Source organism: Azolla caroliniana, unplaced genomic scaffold (genome assembly GCF_043228905.1).
Source record: "Azolla caroliniana isolate FFs.n. ecotype wild unplaced genomic scaffold, voAzoCaro1.0.p SCAF_20, whole genome shotgun sequence".
In the NCBI taxonomy this organism is placed as follows: Eukaryota; Viridiplantae; Streptophyta; class Polypodiopsida; order Salviniales; family Salviniaceae; genus Azolla; species Azolla caroliniana.
The window spans coordinates 12,221,128-12,247,282 of record NW_028230455.1 but is presented as its reverse complement, the minus strand read 5'-3'; the positions used below and the strand labels follow the sequence as shown (position 1 = coordinate 12,247,282).

Sequence of the window (26,155 nt, the reverse complement as noted above, 5' to 3'; positions counted from 1 at the left end):
TTTCTTCGGCATCTGAAGCCCAACAAACTTTCAGCCAAGTCATTCCCTCCAATGAAAAAAATAAAAATAAAAACAGGGAAGCCTCATCAAATAATAACATTGAAGGCAATGTGTGTGTGTATGTGTGTGTGTGTGTGTGTTTGTGTGTGTGTGTGTGTGTGTGTGTGTGTGCTCATCTGGCAATAAACTCACATAAATTGATTGTGATAAGCCCTCCCCATATATATATTCTGATAAGCTTTTTCACACATATGTTGATATGCTTTCACATACACTTTTCACGTATTCACCAACCAGGCTTTTAGCTTTTATTGGTGTGGCCTACATTGTTTGCCTCACACGCCGGCCATTGGCATCTGAACCATCCAATACAGGCACCCATATAGCTGGTCTACGGTTCACAACAGTGGGAACACCTACCCCCGCCTCTTCGTCAACCAAAGCCACTGCTTCCAAAAGCTCAGTTTGCAAGGACGGACAGCTTTCTCGAAGATACTCATAGCCATCTGACATCATCACCGCTATCAACCACATAGAGTAAGGATTGAGATAGAAATACCATGTTTCCAAAGGAAAATGAACAAAAGAGACAGAAAATACCTGTTAGATTAGCTGCCACAAACTTTAAACAGACAGCTTTGAGTTGCGTGGAATGATGTTGCTCTGCTAGAGCCAATGTCGTGGCTACTGTCTGCACATTCACTTCCTCACATAGCCTCGACTCACACAATGACCTGAGCCGATCCAATCCATATCGATCTGCAGCAGCTAGAAGATTTTGAGCCATTGTTACTGGAAAAGCATCATTGTCACCATCACTGTCCACAGACTCGGGGAGAGAATCTGTATAAATGAAGTGTAGCATTGCCTACAAAAACATGGAGTAAACCCAACAACTCAAATGTCAGGAATAGATTAAACCCCATGTATGAAAAGTTAAAGTGCCACTACGTAATGAAATACTTAACCTTGAAAACTTTGGGCTCCATCTCATCAACACGAATTGCAGTGTTGGCTTCACAAGAGGATCCAAGTAGTTGTGCATTTAGAACAGGTGAGCGTACAGCTAAGACAAGCTTATGTGCGTGAAATGTATCTCCATTAACTTCAAAAGTTACGTCAGTAGCTTCCCCACTTTCTAATAGCTTCCCAAAGTGCAAACCTAAATCAGACTCAGGCACATTGATGCTATACAGCTTTGGCCCCTGTGTTGCCGAGACCACCACACCAACAGTACATGTTACAGCAAGGCTGTCATTCCGAAGAAAATCAGACGTTTCCAGTACTGCTCTCCTTAGAAACCGCTTATAACCCCTGTTCATGATAGAACAGATTTATTTTTCTAGCCAACAAAGCTATAACTAAGCATCAAAAAAACAGGGAACAATAAAATTGAAGTGGAAAAGAAGAAAGAAAATTCATCGTAAGCATGAGTTACATTAGATCTACCTCCACATAGGATTTTCATTTAGCTTCATCGCATTAAAAAAAATTGTTGCCTAGGATTCTCTTTGGTTTGCACAGGATTTTCAACATAATAGAGCTCAAGAGGATTATGAGAAAGAATGGTCATTAAAAGCATGAGTTGCATATGCATCTAAATCTGCAAGGGGCATCTGGTTTAGTTTCGTTATGTTTTTTATTGCCAAGGAGTTATGAGATTGATAGAATTTTCTTTAACTCCATGACATAAATTAACACAATAATATGGATGGAATGGTGTCTTGATATTATAATGCATCATCTATAAACGTTTGCAAAGTAAGGCTAAATTCCTTTTGGTTAGTTGAATAACAGGTTAAATGTTGCAAGCAATGATGTCGAGTTTAATACTGAGGTGGCCATTTGAAGCCCTCCAAAACAGGTCTGCCACATCAGAATTAAAACAAGTCATCGTTTTACTGAAACAAATGAGTTCCAATATATACTCTATCAGCTTTTCTGAAAATCATCCTCAACTTTATACTAATAAAAGCTACTAGCTTTTGGTGACAAAGCTTCTGGTATGCACATGATATTGCAGAGAACGCCAGATATCTACTCATCATATCAAGCTATGTGTGTATTGATTGTGGTATTGATGAGTCAACGTAGGTCAACAATAGTCCAGCAGTTTGTGTGTAGGACACGCATCAGTTGGACTCCGTTAAGGACAAACAGTTAGTTACTTACAATCCACATTGGAAAGCGATTACATGGAGAGTTAACACCACAAACTGTGATAAGTCCACACAGAGCAATGGGCAATAAAATTAACAGTAAGTAATACACTAGTGTGGCAGCACGTAGAGATTACAGACAGCCAAGTAGTAGCACGGCGCTACTAATATTGATAATAGAGGAGCCAAGCTCTATTCTGATGAAAAATGGCTGAGAAGGCTCAAATGGTTATTGTTCTACTAACTCATCTCGGAACTGTAGACTGGAGAGCCCTTTCCTTTCTATTCATTCCCCTCATTTATAGACAGAGTTGGGGGAGGGATGCCAGTACTGATCACACCATTCAAGCATACGAATATTTATTAAACATTGGTCAGCTGTGGCAAGTACCTGATTTACAGATACTTCAAGTACAATCTACAAGATAACTTCATACTAATAATGGTATTGTAATTTGATCCTTGTCCCCTTTATCGTTATAGGAGGCTGGTCATACATTTACATTAGGTGTTATAACATTACAACCCATCAGATGGCCAGCATAGCAGCACCAGATCGTTACCCGATTTTCAAGCAGGTCAGAAGTTTGTGAGTCCAATGAATTCATGCTCTAGATCTTTAACATGATCAAACCACTGACATTTTTCACTCCCTTTCTATCCCTCTAACCACATTCACTATTTCCACAATGTCTGATCAGGAATTAATATATTGTAAACATAGTTTCAGGTTTGATTGGAATGGGGGAAATGGTTTCCATATTACACATGCTGCTGAAACACCTAGATTCAAAACTGTGAAAACAAGCAGCAGAAACACTAATTTCTGATAAAACAGCAGAAATCTTAATCTATGATCTAGATTAGAATAGAAACTTCCATGAGTAAAGCGACAATAATCCAAACACTCTCAGTACAAAACCTAACAGACATAGATCTTTTCTTCCTTTAAAACTCCCCCGTTAACTACATAAACATGCTACATGCTACTTCTGGCATGATGTCAGTGCCTTATACACACGCTTCAAAACTATTAATATGAACACCTCATAATCCTTAATAACACACTGAAATTTAATATAAGTTCTCAGATGCTCACATATGTTCACTTCTACTAATTGTAAGCAGCTCTCAGCCATCTTGGGGTAAAGGCCCTAATGACCCCTTATAGTGTGTAAATCTGTTTAGGCCTATTTATAAAGGCCAAAAGTCACTAATCACTTCTTCGCTATTTTTTGGGCCAAGTTCAGTGTGAACTTAGCCAACCCTAAATAGGTCATATAAAACATAAGTTAAAAACTGTTGGATCTCACTTCAAATGTGAGCTCCTCCAACTACTGCTCTTTCTCTATCTTTTCTGCCATAGCTCCACTGTTGCATCTAAAGAGGAGATACTAGGGTGAATCCTGAGTATTTCTCAGCCCTATTGACATCATTCCTAACCCTTACAAGTACAAGCCATTGGTCCAAGTAAGCATGCATCTTAAACCCAGACCCTAGGTACCATGACCATGCTTATATAGCACAATTGTCAAAGTGAATGAACATAAACCACACGTGAGAAGCATTGTTTTGAACACTCAGACTTTAAACATATATAATCACCTTAATCCAAGTGATAATCATGTAATTAATCTCTTGCAGAAATAGCAGTCACATTGCATTAAAAAGCATGCAGCTTTTGTGGTGAAATATAGTGTTTTGGGCTCAATTGAATTTTCCTTTAACTTCCTAGTGTCTTCCTTAAGATACTAGTCAGACTATCTAGTTTACTCTTAGATCTCTATGCATGATAAGCTCAATGGTTTATCACAAACATGGAATATTGTTAAGCATCAAAAGCTGATGAGAGAACGAATGGCCATTTACAGCATGGGCTGCATGGGAATCTAGAACTGAAAGTTCTGCTTTGGCTAGGGCTTTTGGAATCCTGATGCCTCAAAGGTGAAGGAATACAAAAAAAGGGAAAAAAGGATCAGACCTCCCAACGCAGGAGGGAATCATAACAAGGAAGAATGTAAATAGAAAAACCCTAAAACACGTGATTATGAATGTATCGACAGGCCATCCAAAACATGGTCAACATAAGTTTTTGTCAATCATATACACACTATAGACCGTTCTTGTTTGATCAGAAAAAAAAAGCTCATCCCATGAACATAATGTTAACCAACCAGAAACCCCTAAATGCACGAGATCAAAAGGAAACCTTAAAACAAATAATAATAAAAGAGGCATCATCAAAACAAAAACGGAATAGTTAAGACATGCTACTTTATTCCATTAGAATTATTGAAAACGTGAAGAAATCCAAGAAAACACATGGGATCAAAAGCAAAACATCAAATCCCATATGATTAAAAGTAAAAACCTCTAAACTCACATAGGATCAAAAAAAAAAAACTAAAACACATGGGACCAAATGCAAAACAATACATAATATGGGATCAAAATAGAATGACTAAAGCACATCGGATCAAAAGAAAAACCCTAAAACACAAGGGATCGAAAGAAAAACCCTGAGACACATGGGACTAAAAGCGCAAACAACGCCCTAAAACACATGTGCATCAAAAGAAAATAGCCTATACAAGGCGTGGGAATCAAAAGCAAAATACCCTACGCCACATGGTTACCAGAAGCAAAACCCTATAACACAATGTCTCAGAAGAGAAAACCTAAGACAAGCAAAAAGAGAAACCAGAACAGAAGAAATGAATAATAACAAATACCACATGCTGCCACGATACTTGAGGGTATAAGGACCACTTTCGAGTGAGCGATCGAAATGGCTATGGACTTTATGCTTCTCTTTCCCACTCTGATCAAGAAGAGTGAGTTCAAAGAGCGCTCTAACATCGGTTCCCTCACTGGCGAGCGCGATAAAAACAGAGACATAGAGAGAATTGTCTTCAGCATTCTTGCCATCAGGGTAGAAGTAGATGGCCCATTGATAGCCGCCGACGGAGAAGGTGTCGCTCGTGATGTATTTCCCTACCCCCATGCCTTTGGCGAGGGAGTAACCAGCGATGGTGAAGTTGTGGGAGCCATTGATTGTCTCGGTGACGGAGCTGGAGGAAGAGGAAGGAGTGGCGATGGCGGCGGCGGCGGCGGCGGCGGCGGCGATGGTTTCACCAGAAGGCCTGCCGGCCCCAACAGGCGGTGGTAATGCCATGGGCAGACGGGCCATGGACGAGAGACCTTTCAAATTCTCTCTGTCTCTGGTCTCTGGTCTCTGTCTCTGTCTCTGGTCTCTGGTCTCTGGTCTCTAGTCTCTGTCTCTGTCTCTGTCTCTGTCTCTCTGCAGATCTATGGAGGAGCGAATCGATCAACTCTGTTCTGTTCTGTTCTGTTCTGTTCTGTTCTTTTGATTCCGTCTTCTCTCTCTGTTCTTTCTTTTTGTCTGTGGTTTTCCAGTATTTCTGCCAGATGCCCCTGTGAAGTGCTTCTCCTCTGTGTATTTCTGCAGATGCCCCTGTGAAGTGCTTCTCCTTGTACATATTTCTGTATTCCTGTCTGTCCCCTGTATGGTTTTCCAGTATTTCTGCCAGATGCCCCCTGAAGTGGTTCTCCTATGTATTCCTGTATTCCTGCCCTTGAGTGGTTTTCCTGTATTTCTGTTAGATGCCCCTGAAGTAGTTCTCCTGTGTATTTCTGCTCATGCCCCTGAAGTGGTTCTCCTCGTATTTCTGTATTCCTGCCCCCTAAGTGGTTTCCTAGTATTTCTGCCAGATGCCCCTGAAGTGGTTCTCCTGTGTATTTCTGCTCGTGCCCTTGAAGTGGTTCTCCTGTATCTCTGTATATCCGGCCTTGAGTGGTTTCCTCGTATTTCTGCAAACGCCCCTGAAAGTGGTTCTCCTGTATTTCTGCTCATGCCCTTGAAGTAGTTCTCCTGTATTATTTCTGTATTCCTACTCTTAGTGGTTTCCCAGTATTTCTGCATATGCCCCTGAAGTAGTTCTCCTGTATTATTTCTGTATTCCTACTCTTAGTGGTTTCCCAGTATTTCTGCATATGCCCCTGAAGTAGTTCCCCTGTATTATTTCTGTATTCCTACTCTTAGTGGTTTCCCAGTATTTCTGCATATGCCCCTGAAGTAGTTCCCCTGTATTATTTCTGTATTCCTACTCTTAGTGGTTTCCCAGTATTTCTGCATATGCCCCTGAAGTAGTTCTCCTGTATTATTTCTGTATTCCTACTCTTAGTGGTTTCCCAGTATTTCTGCATATGCCCCTGAAGTGGTTCTCCCTATATTTCAACTACTTTTCCTGTATATCTGTATTCAGGCCCTGAATAATTTTCCAATATTTCTGCAGATGCCCCTGAAGTGGTTTTCTTGCATTTCTATAAATGCCCCTGAAGTGTGTTCTCTTGCACTTAGATGCCCTTTTGAGTGGGTGTATTTCTGCTTTTCCTGTATCTCTATATTCCGGCCCTAAATAATTTTCCAATATTTTTGCAGAATGCCGCCATCGAGATCCGCCAATCTATTGGTGGCATTCCTGTCAAGATCCTCCAACGTATTTATGTTGGTATCATTACCCTCTCAATTGGTAATAGTTGTTCATTTGTTAACGAAATTTGCTAGAACTGTACAACATGGACAAGGTTGGGTGTTGTGAGGGGCATGCCCATAAAACAGGTTCGAGTATTTTATCCTCGATTGCATCACAATATATTTACCTTGAGAAGTTCATCATGAGGATTTTCAATGTAATTGTGTGAATTGTTGTCGAATGAGGAACATTGCAAATATTCTAAATAGAATATTGGTTCACCAAGTGCTAAATTACGAGCAAAATCATGTAATTTAACAAGGGATGCATTCAAATTCGAACATTCAGCAAGTGAGTATCTAAAAGATTTTGTGGGAATCACAACATAACTTTCAAATCATGAATCCAAGATCCAAATGGGAAATTACGAGTGAAAAAAAATGGAAGGACGACGAGGGACATTAGAAAATCATCTTTTTCCACCTTTCACACTCATTGTATCTAATGCCCTTAGCCACGAGTGAAGAGAGACTTGACATTTTCCTAAATACCCTCCCCCTCCCCCTCACACCGATAAACACACTCAATCACGTCTACTTAAAAAACACATTCATATACAAGTACATACACTTATACATATGTACTAATACCCATATAGATACACACTACACAAATGCATGAAAGACTATATCCAGGTGCACGTTTATACATATCTTCACATATTTTTAAAAATAAATATACATTCTCAAGCACATACACATAAGCATATACTTAAATATTAATGCAAACATAATTCGAGTGCATGTATAAACATATACATGCTTAAACAAGTAATTGCACATATGCATTACAAAGGGTTATAACTTATTTGGATGGTGGATCTCACATTTGTTAGAAATAGGAGATTGAGTATAATATAAACAAATGATGCTTATCACGAGTTGATTGACAAACATAAGGATTATAAAGACATGGGGTTTTCATAATCCTATCCCCAAGTGGTTTCATATGATCATGGCAGGTTGGTGTTCTCAATTGTTGTTATGAACTGAGGTATTTATTCAGAGAGTTATGGTTGGAGATTTACCATTGGGGGGATGCATTAAACAAACAAAACATTGCTAGTGGAACGTACTTCGTTTGTTTAGTGGAATTGGAACATAGTAGGCATTGATTTCTTTCATGATCGATGACTACAATGGTTTGTTTAGGGGCATATCAATTTAGTGTGGATGTCTTTGATTGGAATAAACCTATATTCGTTCAACTGGATGTTTGCATAGATGGACGGACAACAAGCTGAGTGATGCCTCGTTTCCAAATTATTTTGGAGATCTTGAGGTATTGGGGGGCTATGACTCAATTGGAATATGCAAGAATGTCTTCACTATTGGTTTACAAGTTGGGGCGAGAAAAGATGCTATAAAGTTATAAAAAGGACATCTGTTGTGGCAATTGACAATGTTAATTAGAGAAGCCATAGACGGAACAAAATCTATACAACAAGGTAACATTGTCTATCATATTTAGACATGTGAATTGGTCTGTAGGGCAGTATTGAGATTGCAACGACAGGTGCCAATATTCAGAACCCTAGAAGAGTTTCTATACATAAGATACGTAGGAACGTTTGGTTAGATAGATGTAGCTCAATGAGCAAGGTTGCCTAATGCAAACAAGGAGGTCATATGGGTGGCTGAATAACATCTAGTGAATCAAGAGAAAATATGGTGTAATAGAGAGGTCATCGTTGGGATCTAATTAGGTTTTGAATCCAATACATATATCCCGCTACATTATGCAATAGCATATAGTGAATCAAGAGAAAATACGGTGTGATAGAGAGGTTAGATCATTGGGTTCTAATTAGGCTTTGAACCCACGACGTAGTCCCGCCACATTTTACAATCGCATACAATGAATCAAGAGAAAATATGGTGTAACCAAGAGTTCTGATCGTTGGGTTCTAATTAGGTTTTGAACCCAAGACATAGTCCCACCACATTCTACAATAGAATCTAGTGAATTAAGAGAAAATCACGGTGTAATATATAGGGGTCAGATCATTGGGTTCTAGTTAGGTTTTGAAAGACATAGTCCCACCACATTCTTGCCACATACTGCAATTGCATGTAGTGAATCAAATAAAATACGGTGTGATAGAGAGGTTAGATCATTGGGTTCTAATTAGGCTTTGAAGTTTGAACCCACGACATAGTCCCGCCACATACTGCAATCGAATGTAGTGAATCAAGAGAAAATATGGTGTAATCGAGAGGTTAGACCATTGGGTTCTAATTAGGTTTTGAACCCAAGACATAGTCCCACCACATTCTACAACTAGAATCTAGTGAATTAAGAGAAATATATAGAGGTCAAATCATTGGGTTCTAGTTAGGTTTTGAACCCAAGACATAGTCCCACCACATTCTACAACTAGAATCTAGTGAATTAAGAGAAATATATAGAGGTCAGATCATTGGGTTCTAATTAGGTTTCGAACCTAAGACATAGTGCTTGTAATTTAACCTAACTTTACCACTAGGGTATGATAATCATGAAACTTTGGGAAAAAAAAATGTAAAGAAAAATTAACACAAAAAGCAGAACAGAGAAAAAACAAAGAACAAAAAAAGAAAGAAAGAAAGAAGAAGAAATGGAGAGAAACAGAGAGAGACAGAAGAAGAAGAAGAAGACCGTTTGTTTGTTCCTTCTCCCATCTTTCTTCTTCTTATTATTATGTAATTAAATCCACTAAAGTTAATCTCTGCTTCTTCTTTCTTTCTTTTTGCTCCTCTCTGTCTGTCTGCCTGTCTCTTTTTTTCTTTTTTTTTTGTCTCTATTTCTTTCCTCTGTTCCTGTTGTCTCTATTTCTTCCTCTGTTTCCTTCTCTCTCTTCCACCTCTCTTTTTGCCTTTATTACACTGACCGTTTGATTATATGCCAAATTTCAGCCTTTTCTCTCTGATACTACTACTATAATATGTTGTTATATATCCTCCTTTTGATTCATCTCATCTCCTCTCATCTCATCTCATTCTGATTGATCTTCCCCTTTCCACTCTATTTCCTCTAATCTTTCTCTCTCTCTCTCTCTGTCTGTCTCTGGTTCTTCCTTCTCCCCTTTCCACCTCCATTTTGTTACATATACTGAAAGCACCTACAGATTGATGCAGATACATATACATTGCTGTTAGATATATACAAATTTTATATACATCCACCACATATCTCAGTCCTTCATCCCATTCAAGCTATATATTCCTTCTTTCCGATTTTCATTATTTGAGCTCCTTCCCATTCTTCTATAAAATCAACACCCAAATACTATCTTATCCAGATTACATGGATTGCTTACAAATTGATTGGGGCAATGTGATGACGGATGGCACATTTGAGAGAGATGAGTTCTATGAGAGCATCCAAGCACCCAAATGGATTGATTTCACTGCACCTCTGGCACCTGTCGATGATGACGAATGGTTCTGTGGCAGTGCATCTGGTATATGCCTATCATGCTAGGCTCTCAAATCAACTAAATTAAATAGCATTATATAAGTATGAATCGTATATTAAGATTCATGCATATATGATGCTACATAATTTATTTATACGTATGTAGGCAGGCATTCATGTATTACATAAATGGTTCTTATAATATTTGAACTTCTGTCTGATTCAGGTTGCATTCATGGGAAGAAATCATTTGTTAGACCAACTCATGATGATTTAGTGACAGATGTGATTGAGAACAATGCCAGGTAATTAATGTTATCGATATAGGTTTTAAGTCTTATCGAATAACATGTAACGCTTGATTACAAACTGATATGTAAAAGCTTGTTGAATGCTTTTGTTTCTTTGTGTAACTGATGATTATTGGTATGTGTTTATTATGGGCAGTGCTACCGGAAAGAGAGCAAGAAGATTACTAGTCTCAACCTCTCTTTCCTCTCTTTCAGAAGTGACTGCAAATGTCCATAAAAGCATGCACCCATTTCCTCCCATCCCTGAGAGCAAAACCCTAGAAAGCAAAATGAAGAAACCAATAATACATCAACAACAAATTGCCAGCGAGAATGTGAATCCAAATCAAGTTAAAGTCGCAAAAAAACTGTCGAAGACCAATAGTAGTTCGACAACAACTAAAATAACAAAGGTCTCTGATATCAATAATGATGCAACCGGTAAGGAATCAAGAATGCGTGCATCACGCATGAGTAGAGAACATAGGATCTTTAACAACAAAATTGGTATTAACTCTGAAAAAGAAGCCACCATAGTTGCTATTAGCAAAACTATTGCAAGGAAGAAAGATGGAATTGTTGAGCCATGTAAGACTCAAACTCCTAAGAAACAGCAACAAGTTCTAGGTGGTATCCAATATCTGAACAGATCTAAGAATGTTGATGAAGGAGGAGGATCATCCTTCTCTACACAACCAGTTGCTCGGAACCATCCTCTTATGGCATCCTTGTCCATGCCTTTAAACAAATCCATTAAATCATTGCATAGTGATTATGTTCATAATAAGGATGAGGAATTTGCGACAAGAATCATGGCATCGAAAGTGGGTACTAAGCCGAAACAATGCAAGAGTGTGGGTGATGGTGATAAAGAGGATACACTACGCGCTCTAGTGGGCAATGAAAGCATAAAGAATGAGGTGAGCAACAGGCATACCTCGGTTCTGATGATGGAAAATGAACGAAAAGGTCGATTAATGAAAACATTAGAGGATGACAAAGGATCTGAAGAGAAATCCTGTAGATATATTCAAGAGGCACAGTCGAAAAGTCCTCATGTGTTAGATGAAGTTCTTATTGATCCAGTAACAGTATTGCCAAACAAATCCTCAATAACGTGGGAGGAAAATGAAGGTGTGCGTATGCAAGAGATTCACCTTATTACGTCACAACCCTCACAAGAAGAGGTTATGCAGAAGCCAAATCCATGTTCCTATCAATGTAATCAAACAACAACGAATGCTAATTCTATAGAATGTAGCTTAGAGCAGTTGTTCCTCAATAACTTATCTCTCAATGAAGATCCAAGCTTGCATTGCAACAATACATTCGAGCAACAGAATTTGCAACAACTGAGTATTCATGCCCAGCAAGAAGATATGGATGAAGTAGAGTCGATGCGATGTTCTTCTCAGAGTGGCTTGAGCAGTTGTGAGATTATGAATAGTAAATTGATAACAAATCCATCAAATGCACCATATCATCAAGATGGAAATTGTGAAGTGTCTCTGGCAAGAAGCATTTCTGCCGAAGAAGCTATTTCAATTCAGAGCAGCGTTAAGGAATCTGAAACAAAGCAATCTTCTACATTTGATTGGCAAACGTTGTGTGGAAGCAAAAGGAGGTTCAAAATCTCTCTCTCTCTCTCTCATCCTTTGCATTATTATTTATATTTTATAAACATAAGTGTAGGACGGTGAATCATTTCCTGATATGCACATACCTATACATATATATACATATATATATGAGGAAATGATTTATAAACACCCCTTTTGGTCTGCATTGATAATCAGGAAGAACTCAGGAATGGATTTCAAAGTCAACTGCAACTCAACCACACATAAGTACCACAAGCATGAGGTCCAGAAGGTAATATATTTATTTATATATGTGTATCTATACCTTGATGTATATGTATGAATGTTGGAGCTCAATAATGCATTTTGGTTTTGTTGAGGATGTCATTATTTGTAAGAATTTAGTTGGGTTTTCTTTTCGGTTTTATTTCTTTTGTTGGTAAAACAAAGCATTAGAATTCGATTTGATTTTATATGGTTTCAGGTACACAAGAACGGAACATTTACAAACCACCCTTCATCATTAAATTCACAAGCGAAGAAAACCACAACAGCAAGCAACACCTTCATAAAGCCTTTCAGATTGAGAACAGAGGTAAAATTGAACAAAACTACAAAACACACATCTGTGTGTGCTTGTGTTTGTGAATGTGTAAATATAATCACTCTTGATCGCTTTTTATCTAAAAGTAACTCCGTCTCTTTCTGTTATGCATAAACAATCCCTCATTAATGAATACATCCATTCACTCTATATTTGTTTGACAACAAATTTCAGGAAAGAGGTGCAGGTAGTGGAAGGAAGAAGGGTTTTGTAAGGAGGTCAAATACAGAGGTTTGTTATTTTTTTGTCCATTAGATTTTAAGATTTTTGTCCATTAAACCCTATATTTCAGTATTTCATTATGTCTTTTATAAATTTTATTCGCTATTTTCAGCAATTATGTGGTGATCCCCACTCCCCCTCCCCCTCCTCCCCACACACACACATTTCTTCAATTATGTGGGCTATTTCTTCAATTCCTTGTTTGACTAGAAGCAATTGGGGCATACATTTGCTGCCTAGTCAAAGAAAACAAACCTTCAATGTTTTCCTTCTTCGTGTGCTTGTTGAAATTTGTGAGGTTCCAAATTATCTGAAGCTCTCTGGTCCTTTTTTGGCGAACTAGGATCTAGTTGAGAAGGCTTTACGAATCCAGTCATCAGCACATCAACTGTTCAGGCCACAAAGGTAAATACAATGTTGGTTGCACACATACATATTGTTCTTCCATTTTTTGCAAAGTTTTGTTATTAATTTACAATTGAATACAAGTTTTTGCAGGTCTACAAAGAAACTAACCATTCCAAGAGAACCCAAATTCCATCAATCAGCTAGATCTAGAAGAGAATGCATTGCTAGTGGTGTTACCAAGCAGTCTAGTAGTTGTGAAAAATAGAGCTGATGTGATGGTAAGAAAGTTGCATGCATTCAATTTCTTCCCAAGACTAACCCATATGAAGTACATTATCACTTTTTCTTGTAAGAACACACACACATAACAAGATGGAAAAAGAGTTGCAGGTTTGAACACACCGACACAACAAGATGGAAAAAGAGTTGTGGGTTTGGATTTCTTACTGAGACTTCTCATAATGACAGTTTTCAGCTTACTAACACCACCCAACCGATTCCTGGTGATGATAAAACGAGTTTCCGGACAACCGAGTTGTGGATTTCTTATCAATGCCTTTCTTTATCACTCTTCTTCAATAAACATATGATCAATTCATTCATTCATTATGATCCCCTGCACCCACCCACCCCCCAGAATAACCCTTCTATTTCTTTGATTGATTGAGTAATTCATTCATATATTGTATCCATATATTTTGGAAACTACCTCTATTCTAATAAAATGGAAAAAGTTCATACATAATGGAATGAAATATATTTCTGTTTAAATAAAAAAAGCAAAAACAATGCTGAGAAACTAATGAGTCTAACTAAAGAAGAAGACTATTTATTTGTCATATATAACTTGGTCAGCAAAAGCTAGTACCATGAATATTCGCAAAAGCTTGAAAACTATGCCATTTGGGATTGCGGTCCCCTTTAATCAATCATAGCCGAAAAGAACTAGATATCTATCAAAAGGATTCTAGCTCCGTAAAGTCCATGAGTCCTTATTTTCTGAGACAGGATCCTGACTTCTCATGACGAAAAAACCTCTTAGGATTTATTTGTGAAGAAATTAAAGACACAAACCTTAATACCAACGTTGATGCAGTAAGGCTGACAACAGAATTACATGGGATGCTGGACATGAAGTTAGATGGCATGCAAAGGCAATGTATCAAGCTTGTCTGGAATGCATGCGACGTCAACACACCCAAATTCTGGCTAACGCATTGACTGATATTATGGAAGGCATGTATCATCATGATAGAGGGTGCATTTGGGCAATGAATGGTTCAACACCCTGTTGATGCCAATCATGAATCTCATCTCTTATGTTTCTCCCTAGCTATATAATTCCACAAGAATCACCATTGGCATTGAAAGAACACAAAATAAGAAATGCCCCAGTCCTAAAAACACAACAATAAAGAAGGATAGAACTCAGTAGTATACCACAAAGTGGTGATCGCTTAAAATAGAAAAATATACATCATATTTCTAATAAAATCCACTGAGTCCTCATTATACTAGAAACATGCTCATGTGTTAAAAATCCTCCTGCATGCAATCAAGATGTTCTAACATTGAGATCCAATGTTATCAATCATATTTCTAATCAAATACACAGAGTCCTCATTATATTAGAAACATGCTCATCTGTTAAAAATCCTCCATGCAATCAAAATACTCTTGACGCATAGAGATCCAATGTTATCAACCAAAATCTCAATATAAAAAACATGATACCATGGCTACTCCCAATCTCAAACAGAAAACTCTACATGAAATCTTATTTCATTATGTAAACATCTACAAATTCTAATATTGAGAGATTGATTAGCTAACATGTTACAATTAATGAAACCCTTATTCTGTGGCATCAACAAACTGTTGCAGTTAAATATCAAATTCAGAAAAATCTAAATGATTGTGGGAGTGATTAACATCTTATAATTCAAGAAATCCAGCTTGTTGCAATGAAATAACAAATCTCTTAATATTTAAACGATGCACTGTTCTGCTGACAAACTACAGAAATCTGAACCATTAAGATTCAAAAAATCAGCTAATCATTAAGCTTCACTAGAATGATGTTCAACCACAGCAGTGAGAAATGAAAGAAGCCAAGGAAAATGTGTGGGAAACAATAGAAGATTGATTCGGAACAAAAAAAACAGGGCTTTTTTCTTTTCGCATTAAATAGTCAGAAACCAAGGTTTAGTAAAAAATTTAGAACTGTTAAACATAACGTACAAAATTTGCACTTGCTTTGACCCATATTTATGCATCCATACATTGAAAATATACAATTGCACTTGTTTTGAATGGCAGTAATACCACATCTATACAATTGAGGTTGGTTTAATGACAGCCTTTTTTCTGTACATTTTCTCCATCCAGAGTGATGATTAGGTTGTCCATACCGCATACAGAAACACAACCTTGCTCTGTTGCAAGCACCTGAACTCTCAACCAAAAAACCAGAGTTTGGTATTTGTATACACAATTGTGAAGTTCATTTATTACATTTTGAATCTCCCAGCTTATTAAGGACATCAGATGCTTTCCTTCCTTGTCTCGTTGCCTTATTCTTCTACTTCCTTCTCTAGTTAAATATCCCTCTCTTCGAGAGGCAAGACATCTGAAGGATATTTTGAGATGGAGAGATCATTTAAAAAGTAACCCCTGATCTTATGAAGTAAAGAAAAAGAAGGAAAATTTTAAATACCACTTTTACATTCTGTTGAACCGTCATAAAAAAAAAGAACAATTCTAATTTTGGGTATGCCCTAGACCCAGCCTCCCAGCCAATAAATCTTTTCTTGAAGTTGCAAATCCATTTTGCTGACTTATCTTATCAACCCAATGCAGTTATGAGTATGATCACATTTGATCAAGATTCACTCCAGACTTTCAGATGAATGTCACATATTGGTGCCAGGATTGGCGAAGCACCATCCCAACACGCTTTAACCAGATACAAATATAGTCTATGAATATAATAATCTATGCAGAGCAAAAAGAAAGTATCTAGCATATATATAATCATGAATAGAAATGGATGACGACATAGATAGGTTTTATATATATATATATATATATATAAATAAACACATCATTATTGATTTCTTGAAGTTAATAAGAGTGTTTGCATTCCATATACACCATTAGACCCAGTGGTTATTAACAAAAAAGTATACATATACATGTACATATATTAATTTTCAATTTGTATGGAGCACCATAACTAAGCATTAGTGGTAGCATCAGCCACTAGATCAAAAACCTTCAAAAAGGTACTGGGTGGTTGGGCACCAGATAGCTGTCGCTTGCCATTGATCTTTAACCAAGAATCCCCCCCCCCCACCATTTAGTTAGTTATCTAGAAAGTAAAGATGATAAACAAAAAGAAAGAATGTTGAAAACATCATACCAGAAAATTTGGAACACCAGAGACACCTTGTGCATACTTCTGGAGATCATATTCAATCTGTTGCCAAACATTTATATAGTTAAAAGAAGAAGCAGAAGCATGGTGAGAGATAAATAACATATTTCTGGGATGGGGCCAGGATCAAATTTGGGTTCTATCAATTTTATGACACTACATTGTGGACCACCACTCCAGCCACGCGCACACGAGAGAGAGAGAGAGAGAGAGAGAGAGAGAGACTTCTTTCATGCCCGCATTTGGATCATTCAGCCATTCTTCCGCACCCTCAATCCCAATCTTTGATGCTGCCTCCAAGAGAATCTTCCTAATACATAGCAATGAGAAAACCCATTAATACAAGTTACACCAATAGATCTTATTGGAAACTTATCTTAATCCAATTATTCTTCATACTACATCCTCTAATTGTTTTTAATCTAACACATTTCTAGAATATTTTACTTTGTAAGTTATGGCTACAAGCATGGTTGGAAGATGGAAAAATAAGTTTCGAGGATTGCAATGGAAACATTCATGTTAAAAAGCATTATAAATATGTCGTTATAAACACTATACAATGATAACTGTTTGTCCATCACCAAATAAAAATAACGAGGAATGGATGGGCCAATATATCCAACAAAGTTACTATGGACTAGCTAAAACCATCATACAATTTGTATTGTGTTGGTTCAAAATAAACATGTAATGATTTATCTCAACAAATTTACGCATACAAGTTCTATATATTGTCAGAGTAAATTGCATATATGTCAAATTTACTATATTAATAGAATTTTCAAATATTGGCAAACAGAGATTTACTACAGCAATCATGACTATAAATATTCACTCTTAAAGTATGAATATAGTGAGAAATCAAGAACTCAAAGTGATTACCTGTCACCAATATACTTCTCTTCTGTAAAGTAGTTAATGAAAAGTTCTTCCACAAGTGCATTTTGTTTATCAAGTCCTTGTTGACTTGCCAAAAAAATCAACCTATGACTATCCAAAGTTGGGCCTCTGCAATTTTGCACGGGATACTTGTTATAAACTTTTTAATATTGAATTCTAGTAGAAAAGAACTTTCAAGTAATGAATACAACTCACGTTAATCCACCCATCTTAAAGGACAATCCAAGCTCTTGGAAAATCTGTGTCATGACCATTCAAATGATTTTTACTACATGATACATATACTCATAATAAACTTCAACAGTAACTCTACATACTTCGTACAACACCATGTGCGTGTAAGACAAAACTTTCATCATATATTAGATCTGTGAACAAATTAGACATGACTCATCACGGTGTCGTGAAGATGTCCGGCTACGGTGAGAAAACCGGGAGGGACAAATAAAATGGGGATGTGCAACGTTGCACATGCACTTGTAAATTTATGTAATAAGAATATGTACACAAAATGTAATGGGAAGGGTAATAATCTAAGGTGCTAAAGGTGCACCACAAAGTTCGTAGAGGCATAAATGTGATGTGCACTTTGTAGAGTACGAGGTGAGTAATGGGCATAGTAGTATGTGTGAGGAGTGGGAGCTAAGGCCCCATCAATCCCTCCTCCTAGTATCTAAGCAAATATCCCCATTGAATAAAGGGGATATTTAGTCTCTCCTTTTTGTAACGGCTTTCTCTCCTTATGCTATAAAAGGAGAGGAAGGGGCACCATTGAGGGGGTTGCCTATTTTGAGTGAGAAGAGGTATACCACTTAGGTTGAGGGTTTCTATTTGGTTTAGGGTTTCTTCTAGGGTTTCGTCATCTCTTTCTTTACTTATCCGATTAGGGTTTACATTCTACTTATGTTTTGAGTCCGGCCCACGCGGCCGCGGTTGTAATCGCTTTGCGGCTTTCATGCCCATAATATACATAACTTCAGAAATCTTGTCTCTTTCTACTTTCTCTACCGTGTTAATCTCTTCCACTTTGCTCATACCCGTCTTCCCATCTACTCCCTAGTCTGAGGCCCCCGTGGTCCCGCCTTATTCTACATGCACGCGCGGAAATACGGGACATATTTGGTGCACCCGACGTGAATAGGCGGCAAGGGAGAAAGAGGATGGAAGAGGAAGACATCACGGAAGTAATGGCGAGCATCGTTTTGCTCAACTCTCGAACCGGGATCGAAGATCAGTGGGGATGGACAATGTCCTACTATTTTTAAAGTCGATCGATGAAAAGGGGAGAATGGCCATTTTATCCGAACTCGAAGACGATGAAGGGGCGTACGGCCTCACCAAGGATTGGAACAAGGTAGAGAGGGTATGCCGACGACACGAGGAGATGCAATCGTCCGCAACACGGCCCGCAAGTGGCGGCGAAAGGAGGATGGTGAGTGACTACGCGTCACCACCGACGGAGGAAAGCTCACTGCGGAATGGTCCGGTGAAGCTCGACATCGAAGCCTTGGTACGGGAAGCGTACGAGATCGTGAAGGCACAAATCGAAGCCGAAGAAGGGTCTACTATGGAGACGGGCCAGAGACAATCGGAGGATGCGGAGGAAGAAGCCTCCCTATGCGTGGATGACGGGGCCTATGTGGAGGCCGGAAGAGCGTACGACAGTGACGTGGGAGAGGGTGCGGAGCAAGCGACCCTCTCGTCTTGCGGTGAATGGACGGCCATGGATGAGGCCGGTGAATACGGAGCAGGGAGCGCCACTTCGAGAGTGGGCAGAGTATTCGGGACCCGGTGGCCCGAAACATCAAGCGGGGAGGAGACGAGCGGTGGTGCCGGGACCTTACCCACACCGATTCTAGAGACTCCGGCGTCCAGCCCGAGAGCCGGTGTGAGGCCTAGAGTGACGAACGGTGGCGGCGGCAAGGCGGGCAACCAAGACGACGGCAAGGAGATCGAGGAAGAGGAGGCAGCAAGCGTAATCGAGGATTCCGCTATTGGAGACGGGGTAGCCACGAACAACGACATCCGGATGGAGGTGGCTACGGACATAACGAGCGGCGGTGCTAGGATCTTACCCGCACCAGTTCTAGAGACTCAGGCATCCGGCCCGAGAGCCGGTATGAGACCTAGAGTGACGGACGGTGGCGGCGGCAAGGAGGGTGACCGAAACGAAGAGGAGGATGCAAGGCCCGGAACGGGCATATACGAAAGGACCGAAGGGGAGGCCGAGAGCGGCAACAAGGAGAGAGTCAGGAACTGACCCGACCGGAAGGCGAACCGGGAAAAGAATGAAGCGGGGGCCAGTCAACCGGGCCTGAACCGAAAAAGAGTTGGCAAGACCGGAAGTGTTCGGCCGAAACCTTACCGGCCAGTTACGATTATGGAAGGAAGCTGACCAAACCGGAACATGATCGGTCGAGACCGAACCGGGCAAGGACCAAGCCAGCATGATTGGAGATCGGGGAGGACGAGTCACAACACATGGTTGGAGCCGGTGAGCGCGAGAAGGAGGTCAAGCGGGCATGACGACTACGGTTCCGTGAAAGACCGGAAACGGGCGGGACACTCCACACCTATTCTAGAGACTTTGGCGGTTGCAGATCAACGTAAGACCGGAGAGACAGCGGGTGGCGGTGAGGAGTCCGTTACCGGAGTGGACGAGGTTACCGGGGCGGGTATCCGGTATGAAATAATGGACGAGCGGGGCCAAGACAGCAAGCCCGAGTCGGAACGGGCTACGGCAACAAAGGGAGAAGAGGCCGACGCGGAGGTCAGGTCTACAGCGAGTGAAGGGTGTAAAGCGGAGCATGCACTATGGCCGGCGAAGGGCCAAGAAGCAAGCATGCACCCGGAAGAGCGGCAACGAGTGACCGGCAACGACGGGTCGGTCGAGCCTTTGAGAGGCAAGCACGTGGCGAGAGACGGAGCGATAAGGTGTCATGATCGGCGAATGAACGGCGGGAGAGAAGGATGGTGCGCGGAGAACAAAAGGGTACACGTTGGGAAGAGAAAGCGCGGCGTCCCGGAGGACATGCGAGGCCAAGAGGGTGCAAGTCGAGGCGAAGGACATCGACACGGAGGTCGGTATGATGGTACGCTCTAGGGTGAGAGAGCACGACAAGCAAGGGGGGAGTGAGGAGTGCGTAATGGGGTCGCCTAAGGACCGAAGAACGAGTGCGCATTCGGGGAACGATAACAGCACACGGGAAGAGCCTATGGAAGGCGAGCGCGGAGCGGAGAGAGTCGGCATGCGGAGGCGTCTGGGACGCGGAGACGATCGAACCGACGGAGGGACATATGCGGCACGCAAGGCGCGGAATCCGGCGTACAACCAACGTGACCGAGGGCCCAATCGAAGGGCATACATGGCGGACAAAGTCGAAGTGGCCAGGTCGACAACGGCGTCCGAGAGGACCGACATGAACGTCGGATATGGCAGATCGGATGGAGTCAGTGGTTCGGGGACACGCGGTGGTCCTGGTGGATCGGATGGAGCCGACGGATCGGGGCCGGAAGGAGCCGGCAAGGCGGTCGGGTGTCGGGACGGCGGAGAACCCGGTTGATCATACCGGTGGATGTGCAGTTTGGTGGGGGCGGATGTCGTGAAGATTTCCGGCTACGGTGAGAAAACCGAGAGGGACAAATAAAATGGGGATGTGCAACATTGCACATGCACTTGTAAATTTATGTAATAAGAATATGTAAACAAAATGTAATGGGAAGGGTAATAATCTAAAGTGCTAAAGGTGCACCACAAAGTTCGTAGAGGCATAAATGTGATGTGCACTTTGTAGAGTACGAGGTGAGTAATGGGCATAGTAGTATGTGTGAGGAGTGGGAGCTAAGGCCCCATCAATCCCTCCTCCTAGTATCTAAGCAAATATCCCCATTGAATAAAGGGGATATTTAGTCTCTTCTTTTTGTAACGGCTTTCTCTCCTTATGCTATAAAAGGAGAGGAAGGGGCACCATTGACGGGGTTGCCTATTTTGAGTGAGAAGAGGTATACCACTTAGGTCGAGGGTTTCTATTCGGTTTAGGATTTCTTCTAGGGTTTCGTCATTTCTTTCTTTACTTATCCGATTAGGGTTTACATTCTACTTATGTTTTGAGTCCGGCCCATGCGGCCGCGGTTGTAATCGCTTTGCTGCTTTCATGTCCATAATATACATAACTTCAGATATATTGTCTCTTTCTACTTTCTCAACCGTGTTAATCTCTTCCACTTTTCTCATACCCGTCTTCCCATCTACTCCCTAATCCGAGGCCCCCGTGGTCCCGCCTTATTCTACACACACGCGCGGAAATACGCGACAACGGCACACAAGTTTGTGGCAATGGAAATATTCAACAATGTTGAGTATTTGAAAAATGATATATAGAAGTAAATAAGGTGTTCGGTTTTGGCTTGATTAATCTAAGTGGCATCTTGAAGACCTCCGAATGAAGGATTCTGACTCAGCAGTTGCTCGCCTCATCACCTTCGAGGAAATCTTCTACAGCCAGATTTTAAGGATAAACGAATATATATATATATATATATATATATATATATATATACACATGACATTTTATAGATTTTTTAGGAGGAGAGAAGAAAAGAAAAAGAAGGAAAAAGTGGGCGGCTGAAAAGAAAGAGGAAGAAAAAAAAGTCTGTTTATCTCTCTCTATATATATTGGCACATAAGAAAGCACAAAAGACTTGCTCCTTAAGAAAAATGATGAATGAAGGACCTAAACTAATCTGGAACAGGACATTATTTGCAAGGCACAATGTGATGCAATGCTTCTTATTTGCCAACATAGCTGTGAATTAACCTCTACAAACCAGCTAGTGAAATGGTAATAAAGTATAAATACAGATAAGAAATAGAGATATTGATTAGAATCAGCGAGTGAAATATTATTGAGGGAAATAACTTTCCTCCCTATTTTGCCTTATTTTCCAAACTACGATTTCAAAAACATATGATTGATTCTTCAAGAGCAGAGAAGCAATGCCAACAAACTAATCGTGTATAGATACAAAGTTTTGTAATGGACATCACAGCCATTAATCAGTGATGATTCATGCTAATCAGGCGGCTATAAATACATGAATTACTAGGAAATATTTGTTTATTTATATGTTTCTGGCTGTCATTAATGAAGATGTGTGTAGGTTTAACACTATTAATGCATTAACGATGCGTTCAATTTACAAGTACAGAAAAAACTTAACTAGTGATGTGGCCATTTCCTAAGTGCAAAAAGGAACTAACCTTAGTCATTCTCTCTTTAATCTCCATTGCTCGGTCTTCCCCAAATTTCTTCTTATAATACTCAATTTTATTGACTCCTCTGGGATCTGCATTGGGATTCAATAAGAAGGGATGCCACTTGACCTACAGTAGGTATCCATTCATTAGACATATAATAACAAATATATTTTTCTTCCAAATCATGAACAAAAATCCATTCATTGATCATATAGTTAAGACCAAAAGAAGAAAGAAAATGAAAGTAATGAGACTACTCATTTGTTATCCAAATCCATTTATTAATGACAGAATAAAGACCCAAAAAAAAGAAAGAGAACAATGAAACGAACATTATTTTTGTTTAAACAACGCCATTAACAAATACCTTTTCATCAATCATACAAAGAATTTGAGAATTCGTGGAAAGAAAGAGAAAGAGCTACAGAGAGAAAAAGAAAAAGAGAGAGTCTTGTTTATTAATCGAAACTATGAAGGAATCGCCCATTGATTATACAATTAAGAAAAGAAGAAGGAATGATATATATTTCTTTTGATACGAGAACCTCAAAGGTATATTTGTCGCGCGAAGAGGCCATAGCCATGTTGAGATGCCGTTTCCCTACGAAGCACCAAGGACAGACAGTGTCAGAGACGACATCGATGCGGATGAGGGGCTTCGTTACCATCGCCTGCGACATGGCAAGAACTGTGTGAGAAAATCAAATCTACACAAGCAAGCAGGGAACCGAATGACGAAGGAAAGTCTTCCTTGTACACTGACTGATGCTCAGAGACTCTGTCTCTGTCTCTCTGTCTCTCTGTCTCTCTCTCTCTGTGTCTGTCTCTGTCTGCGTCTGTGTCAAAGGAAACAGAGTAGCAGTCCGATGCATGTTTCTCTTATTCTTGGACATGCCCCTGACTTTTCGTTATTTCCCCAAATGCCCTTCGGCCCTCTCGATTTGCATGCACACATGCACAAAGAGAGAGAGAGAGAGAGAAACAAACAAACAAACAAACAAACAGAGAGACAAAGACAGAGATAGAGACAGAGAGAGACAAAGGGATAGAGCCAGAGACGGAGAGATTGTCGTCTTTGGCTCACAGACGTGTTGGCATGTGGCTAGTGTCCAGTGTCGCGTAAACGCATGTATGTGTGCTACTCGAGCGAGACCAAGGGAAACTTGTACTATAGAGGATACAAGGACTAATTGGGTGCAACTTGAAGGCTCTTAGGAGTCGGAAGCTCGATAGAGTCAAGCGCTCCTCAAACTCGAAAGTTCTATAGAGTCAAAGCGTTTCTAGAATCGAAACTTCTTCAGAGTCGAAAAATCCCTAGGCTCGAAAGGAAGACAAAGTCGAAGGGAGCGTAAAGTTGAAGGGAGACCAGAGTCAAAGGGAAACAAAGCCAAAGTGAATGCAAAGTCAATGGATAGCATATTCGAAGGGAAGCAGGGTCATAGGGAAGTAGAGTCGAAGGGGGAATATAATCAAAGGGAAAGACGTGTCCTTCTATTCGCCCCTTCTTGCTCTCGGAAGTAGGCCGGTGATTAATGTACGAGGTTAGGGTGGAAACAAATGATTAACGTAATGAACATAAACTTTAGGATGAACAAACAAGATTAAGAACGAGGAGACTTGTTTTAAGACGACAAACTTTAGATTAAGCAAGAATAAACCTTTATAGGTTAGGGTGTACAATGGTCCGAGCAAACAATTACAATAGTGGTAGCAACACAAAGCACTCCTTGAAGCCCCCAAAATGCTAAACTCGTAAGATGAAGATGAGCACCCAAAACATCAAAATGCGATAGAAGAAGAAGAAGACCAAAGCGCCAAAAACGAACTAGAGAAGCATAATGTACCCTCTTCCCATCCTTTTATATGGGGAGGGGCCTCAAAATGTTATTATTCGAAAATGAAGCAAGAATAAAATAGTCCTTGATTCATTGCAAAGATTTCGAAGTCTCTACCCTCGTTCATTATTTTGTATATATACTAGCTCATCCCCTTTTCACAATTTTCTCCCCTTTTTCTCCACACACTTCCTCACTTCCTTTTCCCACTTTTTACCTTTGGCCACACCACATCACGACACCAGCCTCTTGTTACGTGTAGTCTTTCCTTCTCCATCGGTTGCAGGTGGATGTGACCAACGTATGGATCCCTCTACTCCTCTGTGCTATACTTACAAATTCGAACTAATCAATTGAAGAGTTTAATGTTTCTAACCCCGATAGCCAATTGGCTTAACACAATTGCATTGTCATATGGATATTTTTTTATGTTCGATTCATTGTTTCATTTTACTAGAAAGTTCAACATCTATTGCTTCGCTTTGAATCTCATACAACAATAAGATTCAATTCCTTACTTCAAATCTCACACAACATGTCTCATGAGACAAACACTATTAGATGCAATATTTTTTTCCATTGGCATTACCCAACTTATTCCTTAATTCCATTGAGTTTTCACAATCCAAGATTGAGAAGTAGATGTTATTCATCAAGTGTATGAGGTCAACATTGCAAGCTACTATAGTTCTTTATAGTTTTCATCAGACATGTCCGCTTCAACAATTTTTCACTACCTCAACATCACATTTGAGTTTTCCATGGAGAGAAGTTTGATCCATCAAATTTATGGATATTTGAGCTTCCTCTCCCTATATACTAGTATACTCCTCTTGGCTTTCATAATTGTGGAAGTACCCTTTTGATGAAATATTGGTGATATTGTGATGTCGAGAGATACACTTGTTGGGTGTTCTCGAGCTAACACAATCCCAACTTCTCCAAACTCATGTTTGTACATCAATATATGCAAAAACATCATTAGCACAATGACCTATTGTATCGCCTTGTCTCCTCGTCTTCTTTCGATCTCATGATACTTTTAGCACATGCCATGTCATTCTATACAATACTAGCAACGTGTATTAATCAAATAGATCTATGTCAAAACAAGGGAAAGAATTGTTAACATCATCGTATTTTGCATTTACTATCTTCAACATTTGCTTCTTAAAGGTGTGCGATAAACAAGGACAATAAGATTAACCCGCATAATAGATCTCTTATCCGAATCTTGAAACCATTCTCATGATAGACATTGAGAGACAACCACATGTTCTCCCTCGACATCTAAATAACATGTATGATCAAGTCCCACACACTCCTAAGAGTGACATGATCTTGATATATTGAATAACTCGTGATCTTGAGCCCTTAAGCTCCAAGAATCCATAATGCCAACCTCAAAGCACTACTTTGTCTATTTTAATTCTAATTAGAATTGACAAGTTCACACTAAGTTGGTTTTGATTTCTATGCTCTCAACCTGATGTGTAATACATGTCACATACCACAAGGCCAACGAGTACAAATACTCGTCAATGTTATGAGGACACCATTTTGAAGCTA

General features: G+C 39.8%; 3 protein-coding genes across 5 annotated transcripts in view; 1 reads left to right on the top strand and 2 right to left on the bottom strand.

Moving 5' to 3' along the window:
* LOC147851061 (BTB/POZ and MATH domain-containing protein 1-like) overlaps positions 1–5,364 on the bottom strand; it is a 5,518-nt gene extending 154 nt beyond the window's left edge. The window contains exons 1-4 of the mRNA XM_087335637.1: positions 4,892–5,364; positions 969–1,314; positions 601–868; positions 1–521 (exon numbers count right to left, since the gene is read on the bottom strand). The exon at positions 1–521 is cut by the window's left edge and continues 154 nt beyond it. Of these exons, the coding sequence (XP_087191763.1) occupies positions 322–521; positions 601–868; positions 969–1,314; positions 4,892–5,349 (1,272 nt within the window). The 5' untranslated portion in view covers positions 5,350–5,364 and the 3' untranslated portion in view covers positions 1–321. The remainder of the gene's footprint in view (positions 522–600; positions 869–968; positions 1,315–4,891) is intronic.
* A 4,630-nt stretch (positions 5,365–9,994) lies between these two features.
* Positions 9,995–13,757, top strand: LOC147851060 (uncharacterized). 2 transcript variants are annotated; one of them, XM_087336031.1, is made up of 8 exons: positions 9,995–10,157; positions 10,338–10,416; positions 10,559–12,025; positions 12,198–12,273; positions 12,466–12,576; positions 12,760–12,816; positions 13,151–13,212; positions 13,297–13,757. In XM_087336031.1, exons 1-8 carry the CDS (start codon positions 10,001–10,003, stop codon positions 13,418–13,420), a joined length of 2,133 nt encoding a protein of 710 aa, XP_087192157.1. In that variant the 5' UTR covers positions 9,995–10,000; the 3' UTR covers positions 13,421–13,757. The 2 variants fall into 2 exon arrangements, with proteins under 2 accessions (XP_087192157.1, XP_087192158.1); XM_087336032.1 differs by having other exon boundaries at positions 13,306–13,753.
* A 2,504-nt stretch (positions 13,758–16,261) lies between these two features.
* On the bottom strand, positions 16,262–23,541 carry LOC147851059 (uncharacterized). Of its 2 annotated transcripts, XM_087336009.1 has the most exons (7): positions 23,297–23,536; positions 22,755–22,877; positions 17,690–17,733; positions 17,477–17,602; positions 16,817–16,901; positions 16,577–16,633; positions 16,262–16,483 (listed from the first exon to the last, which is right to left on the bottom strand). In XM_087336009.1, the coding sequence occupies exons 1-7, from the start codon at positions 23,429–23,431 to the stop codon at positions 16,391–16,393; spliced, it is 663 nt and encodes a 220-aa protein (XP_087192135.1). In that variant the 5' UTR covers positions 23,432–23,536; the 3' UTR covers positions 16,262–16,390. The 2 variants fall into 2 exon arrangements, with proteins under 2 accessions (XP_087192135.1, XP_087192136.1); XM_087336010.1 differs by lacking the exon at positions 16,577–16,633 and having other exon boundaries at positions 16,304–16,525; positions 23,297–23,541.
* Positions 23,542–26,155: the final 2,614 nt, after the last annotated feature.

Bases quoted from the DNA above. Each gene is read 5' to 3' on its own strand.
- LOC147851060 (XM_087336031.1), top strand. From the start codon at position 10,001: ATGGATTGCTTACAAATTGATTGGGGCAATGTGATGACGGATGGCACA. The intron at 10,417-10,558 runs GTAATTAATGTT...TATTATGGGCAG, and splicing joins GTGATTGAGAACAATGCCAG to TGCTACCGGAAAGAGAGCAA. The intron at 12,026-12,197 runs GTTCAAAATCTC...ATTGATAATCAG, and splicing joins TTGTGTGGAAGCAAAAGGAG to GAAGAACTCAGGAATGGATT.
- LOC147851059 (XM_087336009.1), bottom strand. From the start codon at position 23,431: ATGTCGCAGGCGATGGTAACGAAGCCCCTCATCCGCATCGATGTCGTC. The intron at 22,878-23,296 runs GTTCTCGTATCA...TACCTACTGTAG, and splicing joins GCGACAAATATACCTTTGAG to GTCAAGTGGCATCCCTTCTT. The intron at 16,634-16,816 runs GTCTCTCTCTCT...GTTTGGCAACAG, and splicing joins CAAATGCGGGCATGAAAGAA to ATTGAATATGATCTCCAGAA.